Genomic DNA, 18,020 nt, shown 5'->3' on the forward strand with positions numbered 1-18,020 from the left:
CAGCCACCACAAAGTGCAGTGCAACCTGCCATTCACGCGGTCGAAAGGGACTTGTTGTTTTTGTTGTCGTTGGTGGCGCTGCTGCTGCTGTCCTGTCGGGCCCATGTTCTATGTTCCATCATCTGATGTAGGGCTCGCCGTGGTCAGTCATAGTCATGTCAAGGTCTTGTCAATAAACGCGCCCTTCCAACGGCATGGACGACATGGACTAACAGGTCAATTGCGAGGTCAAATCCTTGAATGACAGCCCAACCACAATCTTGATTCGCCCATTCAGTCCAGCCAAGCCTCGACTAACAGCCCAGGATAACATCAACTCGTCGTTGGTAATGGCTGTGCGAGGAAGTGAGTTGAGGGGTAATCCAACTACACACATTGACGCATGACCGTGACAAGTCACAGTCATGCATATCCTCAAGCGACAAGTAACCAGCATATAAACACCCGAACTACTGTCTGTCGTGGGTTTCGGGGTCGATTGAAAACTGCACACTCGCCAAGCAATACTTCAATCAATAACACATCACCATATCCATTGTATCAACCAGAGTCGTCGCAATGGCCTCCGCCGCTACACTCGTACTTACATCAACGCCATCGATACTTGGTGGCTTTGAACCCCTGTCAAATGGCGCGGCAAAAGCACCAAGCATCGATACCAACCAGACTGACAGCGACGACGCTACTCGAGTCAACGTGGACGAGGCAATCCGTCTGGCCGCCCTCTTCCGGCAGGCCTCCAACCTTCTCGATGCCCAGATGCCTGACTTTAACCACTCGAAAGCTTACACTCCTGACGAGATACTCGCTCTGCCAATTGACACCATCCGCCTGCCAGACGAGCTGCACGGTCTCCCCCGACGGAAATCCAGGCGATCTCATCTAGCTGGGGTCATTGCATCGCTGTTATATCCCGCCACTTATGATGATGCTGTGTCACCAGTCATTCGGTACGAAGCTACGCGGGTGAGACTGCGTGCATGGGTCGCCCTGCAGCGGAAATACGACATCTTTGCCGCCACCAAACGGAACGGCCATAGCTTCCGCGGTTTGACTGGCGGCACTGCACCCGGTGTGCATGCGCCTGTCTGGGCCTCCCGGATCCTTGCCCAGGGCCCATGGGACCCTGCCAAGGCGCCCGTTTCCCTAACTGGCGCGAAAGCCATCCCGATGCCTGTTGCCGTCGCCGTCGCCGCCGACCTTGCCCCGTTCTTCGACCATCTCGAGCAGCGGGGCACCCATGCGCTCGACGAAGGCTCCGCCGGTGCTGCTCTCGAGGACGGCAAGGGCAAACCCTACTACGGTGTTAAAGGCGCCGAGTTCCGCAAAGGTGTCGTCTACGAGGACGGTCGCATGGATCTGTGCAAAATGGCTGTTGGTCCAGACCACATTGGCAACCTGATGGACAGTTTACGGCCGAACCCCTTCGTCCGACACTTCCTTCTAGGCAACAATGTCATTGGCCCGGTTGGGGCTCGGGAGATCGGCCGGTTCGTCCGGGAGCTCCCCGGCCGTATGAACACTTGGTATCTGGCAGGCAACTGCATCGACGCCCCCAGTTTCAAGACATTGGTCGACGCCATGGTCGAGTCCGAGGCAGTGACGAACATATGGCTAAAACGAAACCCCTTAGGTCCCGCAGCTGCAGCAGATGTCTACCGCCTCATTACCGAGACAAAGAACCTACGCACACTGGATCTCGATCAGACCGAACTCGGTGATGCTGGCACCGCGGAGTTGTTCCGACGTCTGGCTGCATTCTCTGTCGCTAACCCCGGCCGTAAGCAACTGCCGCTGTGCAACATTTACTTGAACGGTAACGGCATATCGACCAAAGCTGCAGTTGCGATCGCCGAGTTCCTGGGCTCGCCTGCCTGCGGCATTACCTCGCTCTATTTGTCATGCAACCCCTTGGGCGACGAAGGCACGAAAGCTCTTGTTTCCGGTATCCGCAAAGCCCACCAGCTATCACGGCTGTCACTGCAATCCACTGGTCTAACAGCTGCTGGTGCCAGTGACGTCTTCCGGGCTATCACGACGCATCCCGGTGTGCGCTTCTTGGATGTTGGCCAAGCGTATGCGACCGTCGACCTTGGCCAGGCGTGGAACTATATCAATAACGATGCTGTGCCGTTAATCTGTGAGCTGGTGTCAACAAACCAAACACTCCAGTACCTGAACCTGGGCTGTTGCCCGATCTCACCGCCAGAGCTTCGCAAGATCGATACCGCTGTCTTGGAAAGCTCCCTGCTGTTTTACTTCGCGGTCCCTATCCTTCCCAATGCGAAAGTTAGGGTGCCATCATTCAACCCGTCAGCCGATCATACAATGCCAGATTTGCACTCGTTGTCGGCGCCGACCAAAGACGAGAAGGTCCTCGAAAAGGCCGTCAACAGGCATCTTGAACGGAACGTTAAAGCCACATATGGAGACGACATGACTTATGCCAAGTTCCTTGAGCAGGAGAAACGATGGATCGTCAATGACAAAACTGACGTGCGCAAAATTGATTCGGTGTACCGCAATCGCGATGCCAGCCTCGCTCGACGCAAGCTGCAGGCCCTGGCCAAAGACTGGGACGAGAACGACGACACCCTCGCCCGGATCATGAATGCCAAGGGTCCGTTTTGCACTGTACGTAAACACACAGAGATTTTGACTGAGGAAATTTGAGGAGAGAGGGCATCTTAATGAGTATCAGGAGGGTGGAAACCCTTGGAGGTGTGGACGAGCGAGCCTCTTGGGCCCGGAAGATGGAGGGTTGCATCGGCTGCAATAGTCTAGACCCGCTGTTGAGGATTATAAATTCCGGATCGCTGGCTTTTCTCATCAGCAGATGTTTCTGGTCTATTAGTCTAGTTGGTTAGGACGTCGGATTCTGATGATGACCAATCACTTCCGTAAGCCCAGGTTCGAATCCTGGATGGACCTTTCATTTTGCCGTATTCAAGAAATATGAAGAATCTCTTTTTGTCTCGGCGGTTTTTTTTTCTATTCTCGGAAAATTGCCTAATAGTAATTTCGGTTATGTGTGCATGCATATAGCGAGGGTTCTGTTTAGAAGGAGGAGGGACAATGGCTTATCGGGAGTTCAGACCTAGAGGGAGCTGTAGTCGCGTATGTAATTGTACTAGCGTCTTATGTAAGCTCCAACGTCATTGCTTCGAACGCACACCCAAACACACTTCGATCGATCAACAGTCAACAGATCGTCGGTGGACACACCAATTACGCCCTGGACATTCCCATCGCAACGCCATGCGTTTGTGACTCGACCCCCTCCCCATATTCTTGCTGTGAGACAAGACACGATACTGCTTCCAGACTCAAGATTCGAAGATTGTTCGGGCCCCTCTCTTTTCGCACTCGTGGAACCCTCCCCCATACCTCCCTAATCCATACCCACTGGATCTCGACCTTCCTTCACCCCCCTGCAAGGTTCGCTCCAGCCCGTGATAACCCCCAAAGTTTAATTGATTCGTCGCGCACGCCGGGCCCTCTTCTGCGAGTCCTATCACACACCTACCTGCGGAAGCCTTCCGTCATTTACTCTTTTTCTTTTCTTTTTTATTGTTTAAATTTAGCATACCACGGCGCATGCTCCGAGGATGGCGCCGGTGAAGCGCAAGCGACCCCACGATGAACCCGAACCACCACCGGCCCCCACCGCTCCCGCCGCATTTACAGCGGCACCGGCCGAGTCAACGACGCGTCGCGCAACGCGTCAAACTCCGATTCTGCCACCTCCAATCCCGATCTCAGCCACCACCTCTCAACCCCAATCGCAGTCTCTAGGCCCCGCCGCTGTCGCCGAAGAGAAGCTTCCGGGCGGACGTCGCCCCTCGACTTCCAGACCGCACCTTCCCACCAAGATCTCCGAGACCCCGATACCCATACCGAAGCACCCGTCTTCTTCAACCAGCCATCCTCCAGTACAGCACCCACTACCGCCTGTGCAGCCAACAAGCCAGCAGCCCTCGAGCTCTGTGCATCTCGAATCCCGCGCGACCCGACAAAAACGCGAAAACGCAGCTGACGCTCCTATGATGGCGGCTAAGGAGGCCAAGGAAAACGTCAGGCCGGTGACACTCGTCGCGCCCAAAATCACATACCAAGTGCCGCAGACCCAGCTCCACCGGACGGGGAGCCTCGTCCGGCCCAGTCCGCCTACAGGCCAGCCACCCATCACACAACACTTCCGTCCTGTGTCGACGCGGCCTTACCATACCATCCCCTCTACCGTCACCGCCGTGCCCGTTCCTGTACCCCCGACGCCATCATCGACACCGTCGAAACCCGCTCTCGCAGCGGCAGTGACAGTGCCAGCGGCAGCTCCGAGGACAACAGACAAATCCACGCTACGGACGGACCGTAACATCGACAAGGTGATGCTCGGCAATATCTGCTTCCGCGCATGGTACCCTTCGTACTACGGCAAAGAGGTCCTTGGTGATACCGCAGGCGCGAGAGGCGGGGCCGGGAGCAAGAACTCTCATTCCCACGATGCGGCTGGCGCGCACAACGGCAACGGCGGGGTCGGCGCGAAGAACAGCCACCGTAAGGGCGCCGACGCGCCCATGCTTGACAGGCTCTACGTGTGCCCTGTGTGTTTCAAGTACTCGAAAGAGCTGGTGGCGTGGTGGGGGCACGTCCGCGTGTGCGAGCGCGCGGGGACGGTGCCGGGGAGGAAGGTCTACGTGCACCCACGCGGGAGGAGGCTGGTGCGTAGAGAGATTGCGCGGATGGCAGGAAAGAAGACAAACGTCGCGCCAAAGTTTACTGAGGAGTACGTCACGGACGAAGGGGAATGGAGTGTATGGGAAGTGGATGGGGAGCAGGACGTGGTGAGTAATAACCCCGTCGCCAGTACCTTTCATAGTAAAAGATGCTGTACTGACGCAAATGCTGCCACAGCTCTTCTGCCAAAACCTCTCCCTCTTCGCCAAGCTCTTCCTCGACAACAAATCCGTCTTCTTCGACGTCCGTGGCTTCAACTACTTCCTCCTCGTCTACACCCCGCCTCGGAAGCCCGACAGCCCGGACCCCCCACCGCGCCCCCACATCGTCGGCTTCTTCTCCAAGGAGAAGATGTCGTGGGACAACAACAACCTCGCTTGTATCCTCGTATTCCCGCCCTGGCAGCGCAAGGGCCTCGGCGCGCTGCTGATGGGCGTGTCTTACGAGATCTCGCGGCGCGAGGGCGTCGTGGGCGGGCCGGAGAAACCGATTTCCGAGCTGGGCCGCAAGGGTTACAAACGGTTCTGGGGCGGCGAGGTGGCACGGTGGCTACTGAGCTGTCCCACAAACGGCAGGGGAGGGGGAGGCGACGCCGACCCGGCTTTGCTTGTCGATCTCGAGGACTGCAGTCGAGCGACATGGATCGCGTTGGAGGACTGCCTGGCTACGCTGAGAGAGATGGGGTTCGTCGTGGAGGCTGGCAAGGGGCCCGTAAAGCCGCCTCCGAAGCCGAAGAAGAAGAGGAAAAGTGCCGGCACGGAGGCGGTGGATGGAGAAGGAGACGAGGATGTGGAAATGGAGGAGCCAGAACCCGAGCCTGAGCCCCGACCGGATGTGCCGTGGGTCAAGGTCGACAAGGCGGCAGTTTGGGCTTGGGTTGCTGCGAACGGGATCAGCCTGGAGAAGGTGTGTGATCCGGATGGGTTTGTGGAAGGTTACGCCATCAAGAAGCCGGAGGCGGAGGAAGACGATGAGTGAATATATCCAACATTGTTTGTCATAATAATTAGCCACATTCCCTCATCACTTTTCTGCTTGGGCAGTCGGAGTTTACTACGGCAGTGTTGATGATGCCAAGTTGCCGACGTTCTGCAAGCCGCTCTTTGGCAGGCATGCGATATGTCCAAAACGGAGTTTATCGGATCTGTGTGCCTACCTCTACTGGCTCGTCATGGTTTACCTTTGCCTGGATAACAACCTTGCTATCAATTTATTCCTTGTCCCAAGGGGGGGGGGGGGGTCAGTAAGGTCTATAACGAAAATTTTACTCATAAAGGTGACAGACAACGCCGAGGCTCGTACGCTTTGCGCTACATTCCATTAATCAAGGATGAAAGCCTTTAGGCAGACCTCTATCTAGGGCTTGATAACCCCGAAACAAGATGTAATAACGTGCTCGGCCATAAATCATTCCTTCATCACAAGTTAGCAGGTGTATAGGGAGATATAACCAGACAGCTCCGACTTGTAAACTGACCGACATGGCCTGGTTGGGATCGTGACAACCGCAAGGAGTGCCGAGGACTCGGGTCTTCAGATATGCACCATCAAGGCAAATGGCCGAGACGAAGGCCTAGGAAGACATACCATACCCAGTCTATTTTGAACTGTCAAGTCAGGTATCTCACCATCTTCTTCCAAGTGTCCACCATCCAGAGAGAGTTATTCATGCCACAGACAAACGACCTTGTGGGAAAGGTCTTTGACCCTCGTTGACAATCCTACTTGTAGTATCCCGAGCATTGTAGCTAGATCGTCTTGTAATAGTAACGGGCCTCGAAGTCCGGGGCCAGCAGCACACATCACATGCCGTTGGCCAGTGGTACAGCCGAAAGTTGGGTATCTACGGGCACGGCCGAACAGAGGCCAGAGGTTCGCTTCCGGAGAACAGCATCTTCCGCAACCGCGTTATTGGTTCAAATGGGCCTCCAGGGGTGGCTATCGCTCTAGCCCACTCTACGAAGACTTCTCGCATTACGACATTGTTATCCCCAGCAAGACATCCATAGCACTAGCCGGTGAACTTGCGGGACTGATTCCCCATGGGGAGCGGGGGGGGGGGCCGACATCATCAGGTCTTCCGTTTTGTGGTCTTATGCGTGCGGGTGTCGAGCTGAAGCGTACTCGCCGCAATCACCCGTCAAGCCGGTGGTCCTCTCTGAAGCCCTTTCTCCCTCGGGGACCCATGCTTGGAGGGGAGGAGGTCCCGGCATTGGTGTGTTGGTCGTCCCCTGGCCGTCTTGGGAGATTATGACCGTAGTATCCATACATAGAGGAGTATTTCAGGAAGTCCTGGGTTCGTGCTATGCACGCGGGCTGACTCGCGACAGAGCATACCGGTTCCTCACCAGCCAACATCAAGCAAACAGTCGCCCACAGCACTATTGTGTCTGTCTCGGCGATGGCTGTCATACAACTCATAAGGAACGAACATTTAGCATCTACTTCCTTCCTTCCATATCCAAGTCCCGAGCAATGAATCGCCAGGCACGTCGTCAAAACAAACGAAACGCACACATTCTAGAAACCGTTCCTCTTCCATGCCGTCCCAAAGTGGTTAAAAGGTGGGTCACAATCGTACGTTGCACCAGCCGGTCCAAGAGGGGAAAAAAAAAACAGGTGTGCATGCATGCGCCTCCCAAGGAATTGGAGAAAACATGAGTCCAGGTCTCGGGGGAAAATCGAACGAGACCTGCGTGAGGGGAAGACAGCTCTTTACCTTAGCTCTGGGCCGTCGTCATATTTAAAATAGGATTCCCTGGATTTCCGTGACGAGGATTACTTAAGCCTTTCAACGACATCCCATCCAGACATCGTCAACGATTCAACCCACGATCGCGCGCACTCGGCCAACCCCCCTCCCCGCCAATTGACGGTGAGCACGGAGTACATACACGTAAACGGTGATCGAAAGGGGCGCTTTGCTTGACACGGGACACACGAACTAAGACAGTCATGATGCAATAGCCTGTGGAGCCTCTCAATACCCGCTCACCCGATCGTCTTTCGCTCGTCTCGCCTCGTCTCGTCAGAGGACCCGCATATCTAATCCGGGCCTGGATGAGAGAGAAGGAGAAGCACGGTACCCGCGTTAACAGGAGGCAAGTTGGTGGCACCGTTTCTTTTTGTCGTTTGCTACGGAGTACACACTACAAAACGGTTCGTGGGACGAAGGGGGGGACGGACCGAAGAGCGGGCCAGTCTCCTACCACTCACTCCCCCTACCCCTTCAAAAATGTCAAGATCGAGATCCGAGCGAGAGGGGGAGAAAAAAAGAAGACGAAAAAAATAATTTGAGATGGCAGTAGTGTGTTGACATTCTCGCTCCGGTCGAGCTTGTCGACGCCACCGCGCGAACTCAAGGCAAGCTCGAGATCAAACTTGTTCTAGGCATTGTCCTATTCGTCTCATGTTTCTTTTTTTTTTGGGTTTCCTCCGAGAGACTACCACGGTGAAAGTTTTCGTCCCCGTTTGAAGGCGCGCACGCAACCAGCGCAGAGAGGGTGTGTGTGTGAGCGAGGAGATAAGAAAAGAGCAAGCCGTGGGGGGGGGGGTGGTGCCCTTCGGTGGTGTGTAGGGATGCACGACTCGGAGCCAAGGTGCTCGACGATAAGGCCGCGAGCGAAGCGGAGCACCCACACACATATTTTTCTCGGAGACCGAACCCAAGTCGGCAATGACGACTGGACAATTGGGACCAGGCTGGTCAAGCTGATCAGGCTCCTTGGCCGGCGTTGAGGTCGTGGCCTTATGCCGGAGCCACGGTCACGAGCTCGAGTGAAGAAGGCAGAGAGTATGTCGCCCCCAAGGCCGTCGAGATCGCCGAGCGGTGTGCGTCCAGTGGGCGACGAAGGCCGTTTCTTCAATCGGAAGCGAGAGAGGGAAGGGAGGATAGGGCGGGAATCAAACGAGATGGCGTGGCAAGGAAGTGAAAGGTCAAAAGACAAACCCCATGGGGATGAAGCTGCCCTTCCCCTGGGCCATCCCGCGGTCCAGAGGACGGACGGGAGTCAGGCACACACACCCGCAATAAGCTCGAGGGTTAGAGCTCGCCCAATCCTCACCTCACATTGGCCAATTCGCCTCGTTCGAGATCTCGGGGGAGCTTCGAGCTCGCCGTCCTGAAGTGGAGATTGGGGAGAGAGCATCGCGTGCGTGTCCTAGTAGGACCCGCGAAGCTCCCTCGGCGGTGAGAACCTGGTGTGTTTTTTCCTGTTTTCACCCTCCTCTTGTTCCCTCCCCCATCCTTTCTTGAGGGTTACCCTGTTTGTGAAGAATCCTGCCAGGCCAAGTCCATCTCACTAAGTTTCGTCCATATGCTTTCAAGATTCTCACACAGTTTGTCCCAAGCTTCACTCTCGGTGTCATCAAAGTTTGGTTCATGAGTTTGAGGTTTGTAGTATTTTTACAGAAAAAAGTGTCAGGGCCAGGAGCCACGGGGGGTGGGAACAACCGGCCGAAGCAAGAAAGATCGGGGGAGTGTGCAAAACTTTTTCGCTCGTGATAGTAGTGCGATACCCGCGTCCGCCTGCAACGAGCCATTCTCCATCTATACAACACTGCCCAAAAAAGGCCGTGCGGTCTAAGACCTCTATACTTCTAAATGCCCACCATGCTGTCTATCCCGTCTATTAACTCTGGGCTTGTTACGCAGTGTGGAGGCGGTTTGCCGTTCCATTGCGTAACCAAAGGCGAACCTGTCCCGAGGGGGACCAGACGCGGGAAGACGGCTCCGTCCGAAAGCCATCCCGACCCTGCGCCTCCCCCCAGCTCGCCAGCGCGAAATAAATCGCTTACGTCTGCGAACGGTTGTTAGCTTGGATGAGTTCCGATGAGATATGGATGAGAGCGGGTGATGACGTACGAACTTGGCCATGAGGGCAACCATGAGGTCGAAAAGACCGATGGCCTCGACGAAAGCGAAGCCAAGAATGGCGTAGGAGAAGAGCTGGCCACGGAGGGCAGGGTTGCGGGCAACACCGTTGAGGAGGGCGGCGAAGACCAGACCGATACCGATACCAGCACCGGTAAGACCGATGGCGGCGGAACCCATACCCAGGTTCTTGGAGACCTCGACCATAGCCTGGGCGATCTCAGAGGAGTAGGCGCGCTTGGCCTGGACCTGGGTGAAGACCTTGGAGGACTTGATGGTGGTGGCCTGCTGGCGCTTGACGGCCTGGAGGGGGCTGGAGAAGCCTGTAAAAAATTCGATGTCAGAAGCGGGTTCGATTTTTTTTGCACTCGTCTTCTTCTTTCTCTCGACGACGGGGGACGGGGAAGGCGACGATATCGGAATCGGTGCCGTGAGAGGCCAATTGGGTTGGTTTGTTCAGTTGGCTCGTCGTAGGCGTTGGTCTTCTTGAGGTACCCGCTTACCATTCCCTCCCCATTCTTGTTCTGTCCTTTCTTGATTCAAGACTTACCGGTGATGGTGCGCTTAGGCATGGCAGAGACGCGCACCGCAGGGCGGGCGGCCTTGGTGGCCATCTGAGTGGCGAGTCTGGAGGCGAGGACGCGAGTGGAGGCCATTGTGACTGATGGGAGGGGAGATTGTGGGATAGACGGGTGATGGACTGGAAAGAAGAAGATAGGAAAAGAGGACAGATTGGGATGGAGGTAGGTAAAGTGGAAGGAGGAAGGAGAAGAGAGAAAAAAAAGCTCAAAAGCAGGTTCGGAAGGGAAAAGCTCTCGCTCAGGTGACGGGCAGACTCGGTAGAGAGAGGGAGGGCAGGGGCCCGGGCAACCAACGGGACGGCGGAAGTTGATCCAGCTGGCTCGGCCGCCAGGCCACGGTGGAACCGTCTGGATGAAGCCTCAGGCCCTCAGTCCTTTCTTCACTCTCACACCAACTCACTATCAAACAGGAGAGACAGACATTGGCGAGTACCGTTTGTTCATCCACTCGGACACGCACACCCGTCCCGTCCGTCTACGTCTACAGAGTACATACCGTCTTCTCGCTCGGTGGGCCCCGGCGCGCCGCGCGCCGGGGGATGCGATTCGCAGAGAGCGAGGCGTTCCAATCAGAGCAAGACATGACTGGTGGTTGGCACATCGTGGACCGTCTATCCACCAGTAGCCACAGGGACACGCCCTCGCACCGATCTCGGGCTTTGTCGGGAGGCTGGACGGTAAAGGGAATCCCTGAAAAGGGAGTGTGAGGAGGAAAAATTGGTTGATCTTGGACTTGGCTGTGCCTGAGGCCCGAGGCGCGCCTGCGACTTGTCCTCGAGAGAAACGCCCCCTTGGGCCAGGAACACGAATCATGAGAAGTGGGCTGCTGTATTAAGGCTAAGGAGGATGGGCAAGGTTGGGTCCGTTACGACCGGCTAGCTGATAACCAGACGTCGCAAGCTGAAGTAGGCTCAACGTTTGCGCCAGCTTAGGCTCCGAGACGGACGGCATGAGCATGTAATACTTGCTCGCAACCACTGGGCTGCTGGAAGCTAAAGGCTGAGCATTGACAATGGCCTGGGCTTCCCTGGGGAGAAAAAATTCTCCAAAACATTCCCTCAGGCACCACCATACTCTGTAATAGTAGCGCAATAAGGGGGGAAAACAGATGTATGTCAGCTTTGATATCAAACCGGCCGTGGCTTGCGGTGACCCCCACTCGATACCGTCAACAGCCCCCACTTTGAGGCGCTCGGGTCCAATCAGCCGCAGCGCAGCACTCACACGTGGGTGGACCCGACAAAATAGCTCAAGGGAAAAAAAAAAAGTTGAAAGACACCAGAAAGGAAGTGGATCACGATAACCAAGTCACCAGCTTGGAACGGTATCTTCCCAGAGATAAAAAGTGACCCGGTGAGACCGTTTGCCGTTTGAAGGGGCGATGGCGAAGTCGCTCGAGGTCCTTTCGCTTTATTCTCTCGGCCCCCCCTCCCCCCTCCTCCCGTTTTGCTGCTTGCGGTCGATTTGCATATGATGATGAGTTTCTCCGTATTCCATCTGTGTTCTGTTCTCACCCGTTTTTTTTTCTCTTTTTCGTTTTTTTATTTCACCTTTTCCTTATCAAACTTTTTCGTCGAATCGTCGCCACCAACCATGAGTGTAAGATGGGATGAAGTCAATCGAAGCGCGAGCGCACGCCTTGGCCGGCATACCTAGTTCTGCTAGGGGTGACGGCATACACTACAGCGCGCACACCCCCTCCCATACGCCCCCTACTGCAGGTAGACGAGTGTTACATGAGATCCCGGCAGCAATCCCGGAAGGCTGGCTGGCGTGCACTGGCAGCGACAACCACTGAGCTGAGTGAGAGAAAAATAGAGCGACGGTAATGAGCTGGCACGCAGTGTGCCGTTTGCCAATGGGAAACGGTGTCTCGCTCCTTTGAGCCGACACCCGAGGTTCCAGTCTGAGATTGGCTTGGGTGCGACTGCGACGCCGTGACCGTAATGCTGGTATCCACAAAAGGAGTATCTGCGAGATTGAACCAGCGTCAAACGTGAATCTAGCGTTTCTTAATCCCAGCTGTCGGTACGGTGCATGTACGGTACGTACATATACCAATTGGTAATAATGCATGGGTCCACCATGACGCGAAGCCCAAGTACCTTTTTCGGTTGGGTTTGATCCGCGAGGTACCTGATCCGCCTGAACTGTGTGGCATAAGAGAGAGAGAGAGAGAGAAAAATTTGCATCCTGCCAAGCTGTTCCTAGCCTGCGCCTTAAGCGGGAGAAGAAACACCGACACACACCGTTGGCGCTCACCATTTCTTCCGACTGCCGTTGTCTCTAGCTCTATGCCTGAGGTTAAAGAGCCGCAAAAATGACGCATCACTGTTGTCTCTGTCTCTGGCCCGGCGCTCAAGGGGGCCGCAGCAGCACTGGTGCAACAATGGCGTTTAGTTAGGGGACCAGAAGCCAGTAGTTAAGCTGGAGCTTCTTTTTCTTCTGAGTCGTTAGTCTAGGTCTGACGTTGCATTGATGAGTGTGAAAATAAGCAAACTGGTGGCTAGTTGCTTACAGGAAGTTAGTTGACGAGATACGAAAAAGTTGTTGAGCCACGGGGCCAGCTTGTCGTGATTGATTACCCGTACGTCGATGACACACACACACACACACACCTGGGATTGGGATGAGGGCGATGCATGGCAGTGGATGCATCCTGGCATACCGAACGGTGTGCGTGATGAAAAGAGGCTTTTCAAGTTACTACGTGGTAGGACCGGACTGTCTTGCCCATTCCGTCGCATCGCCTTCCTCTTTGTCCGGGGCCCAGGCGCTTTCTTCCTTCCTTTTCCTTCCCTCCTTCCCCTTTCCGCCGCCGGGATTTCCCATAGTCCCTTTCTTCCCTTCCATGTCTCTCGTCGGTCCAGGCGCCCTCTGGCGGCATGTCGTCGCCTTAGGCTCATACTTATTCCGCGGTGGCTGCACCATCAACCGAAACAGCCGACACGCCCTGCCTAGATGGACGGACAGAAACGGAACTGAGTGAGACGCCACATGCTCTCAAGAGGTTCAACCACAGCGTACCTGCCACACCCCAAATGCTGCCCAGGTTGCTTCTGCAATTGCGGCGTGAAGCTACCGCGGAAATGACTGCAAAGCGCGGCAAGGAAGGTGCAGACGACACCGGGAAACTTTCGGGGCTGCCCTCCAAGAGAAAGCTCACGGGAATGAATAGCATCGAGGAACTTTGCGCCATTCTTTATGGCATTCCTCAACCAAGCCAGACCTCGTCAAATCTCGTCCTCACAGCCTTCCGGATCACACCGAGTCGCCCAGTCACCGACACGAGACGACACAGAGCTACTAATATGTATGATATGGCACAACGCGAGGCTTAATGCGCAAACAAACGTGCATACTTGGCGAATCTCAAATCGCACACCTTCCAATTTACCTCCAGGCATCAATGCATCGAGTACGTTTGCGATCGCCACCTTTGATCTCGACAAACACCCGAGCGAGTCCCTAGAGAGAAAAATTTCCTCCGTCATCTCGGTTGGCGTCAATCGCGCGAGAGAGTGCGAGCAAAGGGGGAACCAGTCCCGAGCCAAGCGTGGGCGAAGCACTCGAGTGTTATTGCGACGGTCCAGAGCTCTGCGCCTGGCCCAAGCTCCTTTCCCGATTCGACCTATCATCGCGGCGCCTCCTACTCCCTTTCGCTTTTTGGCGGCCTTTGATCTCCCGATAACTTCCGCTGCGTTACGGTCTCTTCGTTCCAGTACTCCGTACAGTTGAACTCGATAACCCTCTCAACCCGAATCCCTCTATAACCTTTGCCACATGCCTCAGAGCTCAACCCTTGCGAGCATAATATATCTTTCCTAGGCTGACTGGCGGTGGAAAAAATCCAGCTGTTGGTCTGCACCGAGAGCTGGATATGGGGCTGTGTTCTCGCCGTCCAGGTCAATGGCTTCAAAGTGGCTAGACTTCCATACGCTTTGTCGAACGAGCCCGTCCATATGCAACAAACCTTCTGCTTGAGCATCTACCCCAGATCTCGGCCGCAAAGTGCATATTTATTGAAACGCCCAATCCTCTTTCGCCCTTAGCAGCCGTTGTGAACTCACATACACGATGACGCATCAACATGGACAGACGCTGCCCGCTTCCACGAAAGAAAAGTCTTTGTACTCATCGGGCTCGGGTATGAGGTATACCTGAAGGTCGAGGCACCGGGACTAGCGTCGTGGCTCGTCGAAGTCAAACGTATCCTGGCCGCACGACTTGTTGCTTGCCGTCGGAATCTATTCCCAACCTCGCGAATGCCCACGGTGCCACATCACGTTGATGATTGCCATTTCTTGCTTGACTGCCGTACTCATCAACTGGATCACAGAGCCCCCCAGTCGTAACACATGGAATCTCAATGAATTAGCAGCCAAGTTGGCATGTACTGGCAGGCCAGCAAGAGCCAACCCGACTCTGCACTCTCGGTGCATCTCTGCAAGTACTAGCCATGATCGGGGAAGTCGTGTCTCTGTCCAGTCTGGGGTCCAGCAGGGAATTGCTATGCGTGTGGCAGGGCGTACCATGCCTTCTGGTTTGCTAAATCGACCAAGGTGGGAAGCCCTCACGAGCATGGCGGGCACCCCGAACCTCTGAACGATCCATCCCGCCATCCGCATGTATACCTCCTCGGTTGTTCTGGTGTAGTCCGCCATAACACCATCGGCGTCGGCGCAGGAAACAAGCCCGAATACGGCGAAGAGCTTGTCTCTGGGATCCGTTGCGCGACCATGACGTGCCAGATCAAGGAGGTGAAGGAGGTCGCTCGAATCACGATACGATGGCGGGCGGAACTGCAGAACCGACGGCAACTAAGCATGTTTAGCAGCCTTGGCTTTTCTTTTGCGTTGACGAGCAGTCCCCGCTTTGCTAGTTGGGAGATTTGCACTATGGACCATGGCATGGAGAACTTTCCGCAGACCAGCGTTGCCATCTTAGCCAGCGCAACTTCCTGGAGGACCCAAGCCCTCGAAAAGTACGGCCGTTGCAAAAAGGTTTCCAATGCCACCTGCAGTGGTTGCAAGGGCATGGTAGAAATAGGGTCGCCATGCAGTATCTGGAGAAGCCTCTCTTCCTCCGGTGCCGGTTCTCCCACGTAGATGAGAACATGCTGTGCCCGGGAGAAGATCCGCGGCATCAGTCGCACTTGGTGGCCCCTTTCCTCGGCGTCCTTCTGGTTCATGCAGACGGCATCCATCCAGATGGCTTTCTCAGCACCTCGGCTTCTGACAAGCCGCAGTGCCATCATGCACTTCGGCGTCACGAGAAACTCCCGCCGGTCGAGGGTGATACACTCTGTCCACTCTATCTCGCCGACATTGCTCGCCCACGTGTACGAGATGGCCTCGTAATCGATCATGCTGGCCGTGCTGCTGAAGGATAGGTGGCGCTTGATCCGGTCGTCAAAGTTCCCTGGCAATAAGGTGAGTAGCCGGATATCCGTCGTAGACACCAGCGGCTGATAGACAGTACCGTTGTCGGTATCTGCGTCCTCCGAAGGCGATGTCTCGCTGTCTAGTTGGATGGAGCCGCAGCTGAGGCAGCTGGAGATGCCGCCGCTGGTGAAGACATCCAGGCGCCGGCAGGACGGGTTGTTCCACTTCGTCGTGGTGGCGGGACGAGGCTCTCAAGTGTTGTCGAATGGTTTTTTCGGTGGCGTCTGTTGTCTTGATGGAGTTGAAGAATACAGGTACAGCAGGTGTCGTCAACTGGTTCGGCTGCAGGGGTGACTGTTCTGCACAAATGACTGCCGTCTGACTGAATTTGCCTGGCAAAGATATCCCAAGTCAGCTGCGCGCGTAATAGGCGACGTAACGGCATGGTTATTATAAGGCCGGGGCTTTTCACCAGATTCCATTCTTCGGTGAAAACGACGGTATGCCCAAGTCAGGCTATGAGCGGGGGCCGAGATGACAGTAACAGAAAGACGCGGTGCTCATGCCGTGCAAGTCGGGCAGTGTCTCGTTTCGATTCTGTCTCTGAGCACATTGCACTTGATGGCGTTCAATCTGATGTCGCACTTGCTACTGCCGCCGCTGCCGCCACTACTGTAAGTTGATCTCTGGACATTTCTGGGTCCCTCCTTCATCCCGAACGCAACAACATCTGTTTTCTCCAAAGTTGTGAGCTTAGGGCATGTGCAGGTTAACACATGTGCGTCCCCCATGGTAATAAGTATTCCAACAGACTAGATATGACTCCTAATTATACATGTGTTTGTGGTAAAAGGCCTCCCCATAACTTCATAATGTGATATGCCAGGGCTCAGGTTGAGTTGACGTCTACAACTAGTGACGGGGTCGCGTTGCTATGGTGGAGCATGGCAATCTTGCAGCGGACGTTGTCACGTTGCAGTGCGGTCAGAATTTTGCACAGGAACGCAACAGCATGTATACGTTTGGGGCATATATTGAGCTAATCGTTGAAGAGACTGGGCCGGAGCTTGCAGCTTGTTGTGAGATTATCATACTGACCGCGAAAGATTCCTACAGCATTTATACAAGAGTAGTGTGATATACGTACATAGAAATGCCCAGTTCCTGCCGGACGAAGGCGGCCGGCGCTCCTAGCATAGGGATCATGACCCTCCTACAACCGTCAGAGTGGAATCTCATTTGCAGCTGTCGCTGCCGGGGATAAAGGTGCCATCGGAGTTCTCGCAGCCGCAGTCGCCCGTGTTCGGGTCCCTGATGCAACCGGTGCCGACGCCGCTCTGCTCGCCGGTGCCGCTTGACGCCACGAAACCTTGGTCAGCCTCTTGCTCATGAAGAAGAAAGAAGAAGAAGGAAAAAGCACCCGACTTGACCGTCGGTTAACTCACCTCCAGAAGAAAGTCCAGCAGTCCGCGTCGGCAAGCATCTGGGTGGGCGCGTCGCAGGTGTACGCGGAGCAGGTGCCGTAGGGGGCGCCGTGGCTGGCGTCGTACTGGTGGTCCGTCTCGAAGACGGCGAAGGTCTGGGCCTTGCCGGTGCGCGTGTTGTGCGAGCACTCGGCTGCCTGGATGGCCTTCGAGACCTTTGTAGCGCTGCAGGCGTATTTCGAGGGGCACTTGCCCTTGGTGTTGGAGGTGGCCGGCTCGAGCGTCGCGTCCGCGAGGGCGGATACGAGGACGACGAGGAGGAGGGAGGAGAAATTCATGTCTGGGGAGTGGTTGTGTAAGATGAGGTATAGTTGGCCTGGGGGATGTTTTTTGATGGAACGAGCGTTAGTGGATGATGGTGAACGAAAGTCCGAGTCCCAGCCCGAGAAGTTACAGGAACGAATGGGATGTCGGGAAACGAAGTCAAGCTCATACATGGCAGGGCGAAGCTTCTTATATCCTTGAATGTTGGTTCTTTTCTTCATCTTATCCGTGGATGCAAGCGGCTGCCCAATGTTAATTGCACCTGGGGCGCCCACGTTTCGGACAGATGACGATGACGGGCGACTGGACTGTAACTCTTCCGTCGCCCGCTTAGCGGCACGCATGTCCCGGCGGGACGGGAAACATCCCGGTCGGCCGTAGGTTCTGGACCATCCGAAGGACTAGGTCACATATAAATTATAACTCTCGTTGTCTATCCGTACTTCATGTCTAAGCTAATCGTTGTTTCCCTGTCCCATCCCACTTGGATCCCCGCAACGTGGACATTTTTCGCGATGAATTCTGGGGCAGACTTGGCCACTGCACAGACTCCTCGTTAATAGATTCCGCCCTCATCCCCGCCTGGCCCAGTGTGGACCGAACTCGAGGAAGACAAAGACGAGGCCTCAATCCCAGTTGGATTTTACTACGTGTGAAATTTCTCGAGTCCAGCGTCTCAGATACAAACAGACCGCCC

General features: G+C 55.3%; 5 protein-coding genes and 1 non-coding gene across 6 annotated transcripts; 3 read left to right on the top strand and 3 right to left on the bottom strand.

Moving 5' to 3' along the window:
* Positions 1-558: 558 nt before the first annotated feature.
* Positions 559-2,673, top strand: GLRG_02022 (leucine rich repeat protein; the record flags this gene model as incomplete). The annotated part of the gene is made up of 1 exon (XM_008093356.1): positions 559-2,673. The coding sequence occupies one exon, from the start codon at positions 559-561 to the stop codon at positions 2,671-2,673; it is 2,115 nt and encodes a 704-aa protein (XP_008091547.1).
* Positions 2,674-2,844: 171 nt separating this feature from the next.
* GLRG_13064 lies at positions 2,845-2,931 on the top strand. Its single transcript has one exon. It is a non-coding gene; the product is annotated as a tRNA-Gln (tRNA).
* A 677-nt stretch (positions 2,932-3,608) lies between these two features.
* GLRG_02023 (MOZ/SAS family protein) lies at positions 3,609-5,715 on the top strand (the record flags this gene model as incomplete). The annotated part of the gene is made up of 2 exons (XM_008093357.1): positions 3,609-4,844; positions 4,915-5,715. 2 exons carry the CDS (start codon positions 3,609-3,611, stop codon positions 5,713-5,715), a joined length of 2,037 nt encoding a protein of 678 aa, XP_008091548.1.
* Positions 5,716-9,530: 3,815 nt separating this feature from the next.
* GLRG_02024 (ATP synthase subunit C) lies at positions 9,531-10,266 on the bottom strand (the record flags this gene model as incomplete). Its single annotated transcript, XM_008093358.1, has 3 exons — positions 9,531-9,536; positions 9,602-9,933; positions 10,161-10,266. The coding sequence occupies 3 exons, from the start codon at positions 10,264-10,266 to the stop codon at positions 9,531-9,533; spliced, it is 444 nt and encodes a 147-aa protein (XP_008091549.1).
* Positions 10,267-14,644: 4,378 nt separating this feature from the next.
* Positions 14,645-16,288, bottom strand: GLRG_02025 (heterokaryon incompatibility protein; the record flags this gene model as incomplete). The annotated part of the gene is made up of 4 exons (XM_008093359.1): positions 14,645-14,671; positions 14,724-15,011; positions 15,122-15,799; positions 16,187-16,288. The coding sequence occupies 4 exons, from the start codon at positions 16,286-16,288 to the stop codon at positions 14,645-14,647; spliced, it is 1,095 nt and encodes a 364-aa protein (XP_008091550.1).
* A 522-nt stretch (positions 16,289-16,810) lies between these two features.
* On the bottom strand, positions 16,811-17,337 carry GLRG_02026 (uncharacterized protein; the record flags this gene model as incomplete). Its single annotated transcript, XM_008093360.1, has 2 exons — positions 16,811-16,928; positions 17,021-17,337. 2 exons carry the CDS (start codon positions 17,335-17,337, stop codon positions 16,811-16,813), a joined length of 435 nt encoding a protein of 144 aa, XP_008091551.1.
* Between the last annotated feature and the right edge of the window lie 683 nt (positions 17,338-18,020).

The sequence above is a fragment of the Colletotrichum graminicola genome (assembly GCF_000149035.1).
Source record: "Colletotrichum graminicola M1.001 genomic scaffold supercont1.7, whole genome shotgun sequence".
Taxonomy (NCBI): Eukaryota; Fungi; Ascomycota; class Sordariomycetes; order Glomerellales; family Glomerellaceae; genus Colletotrichum; species Colletotrichum graminicola.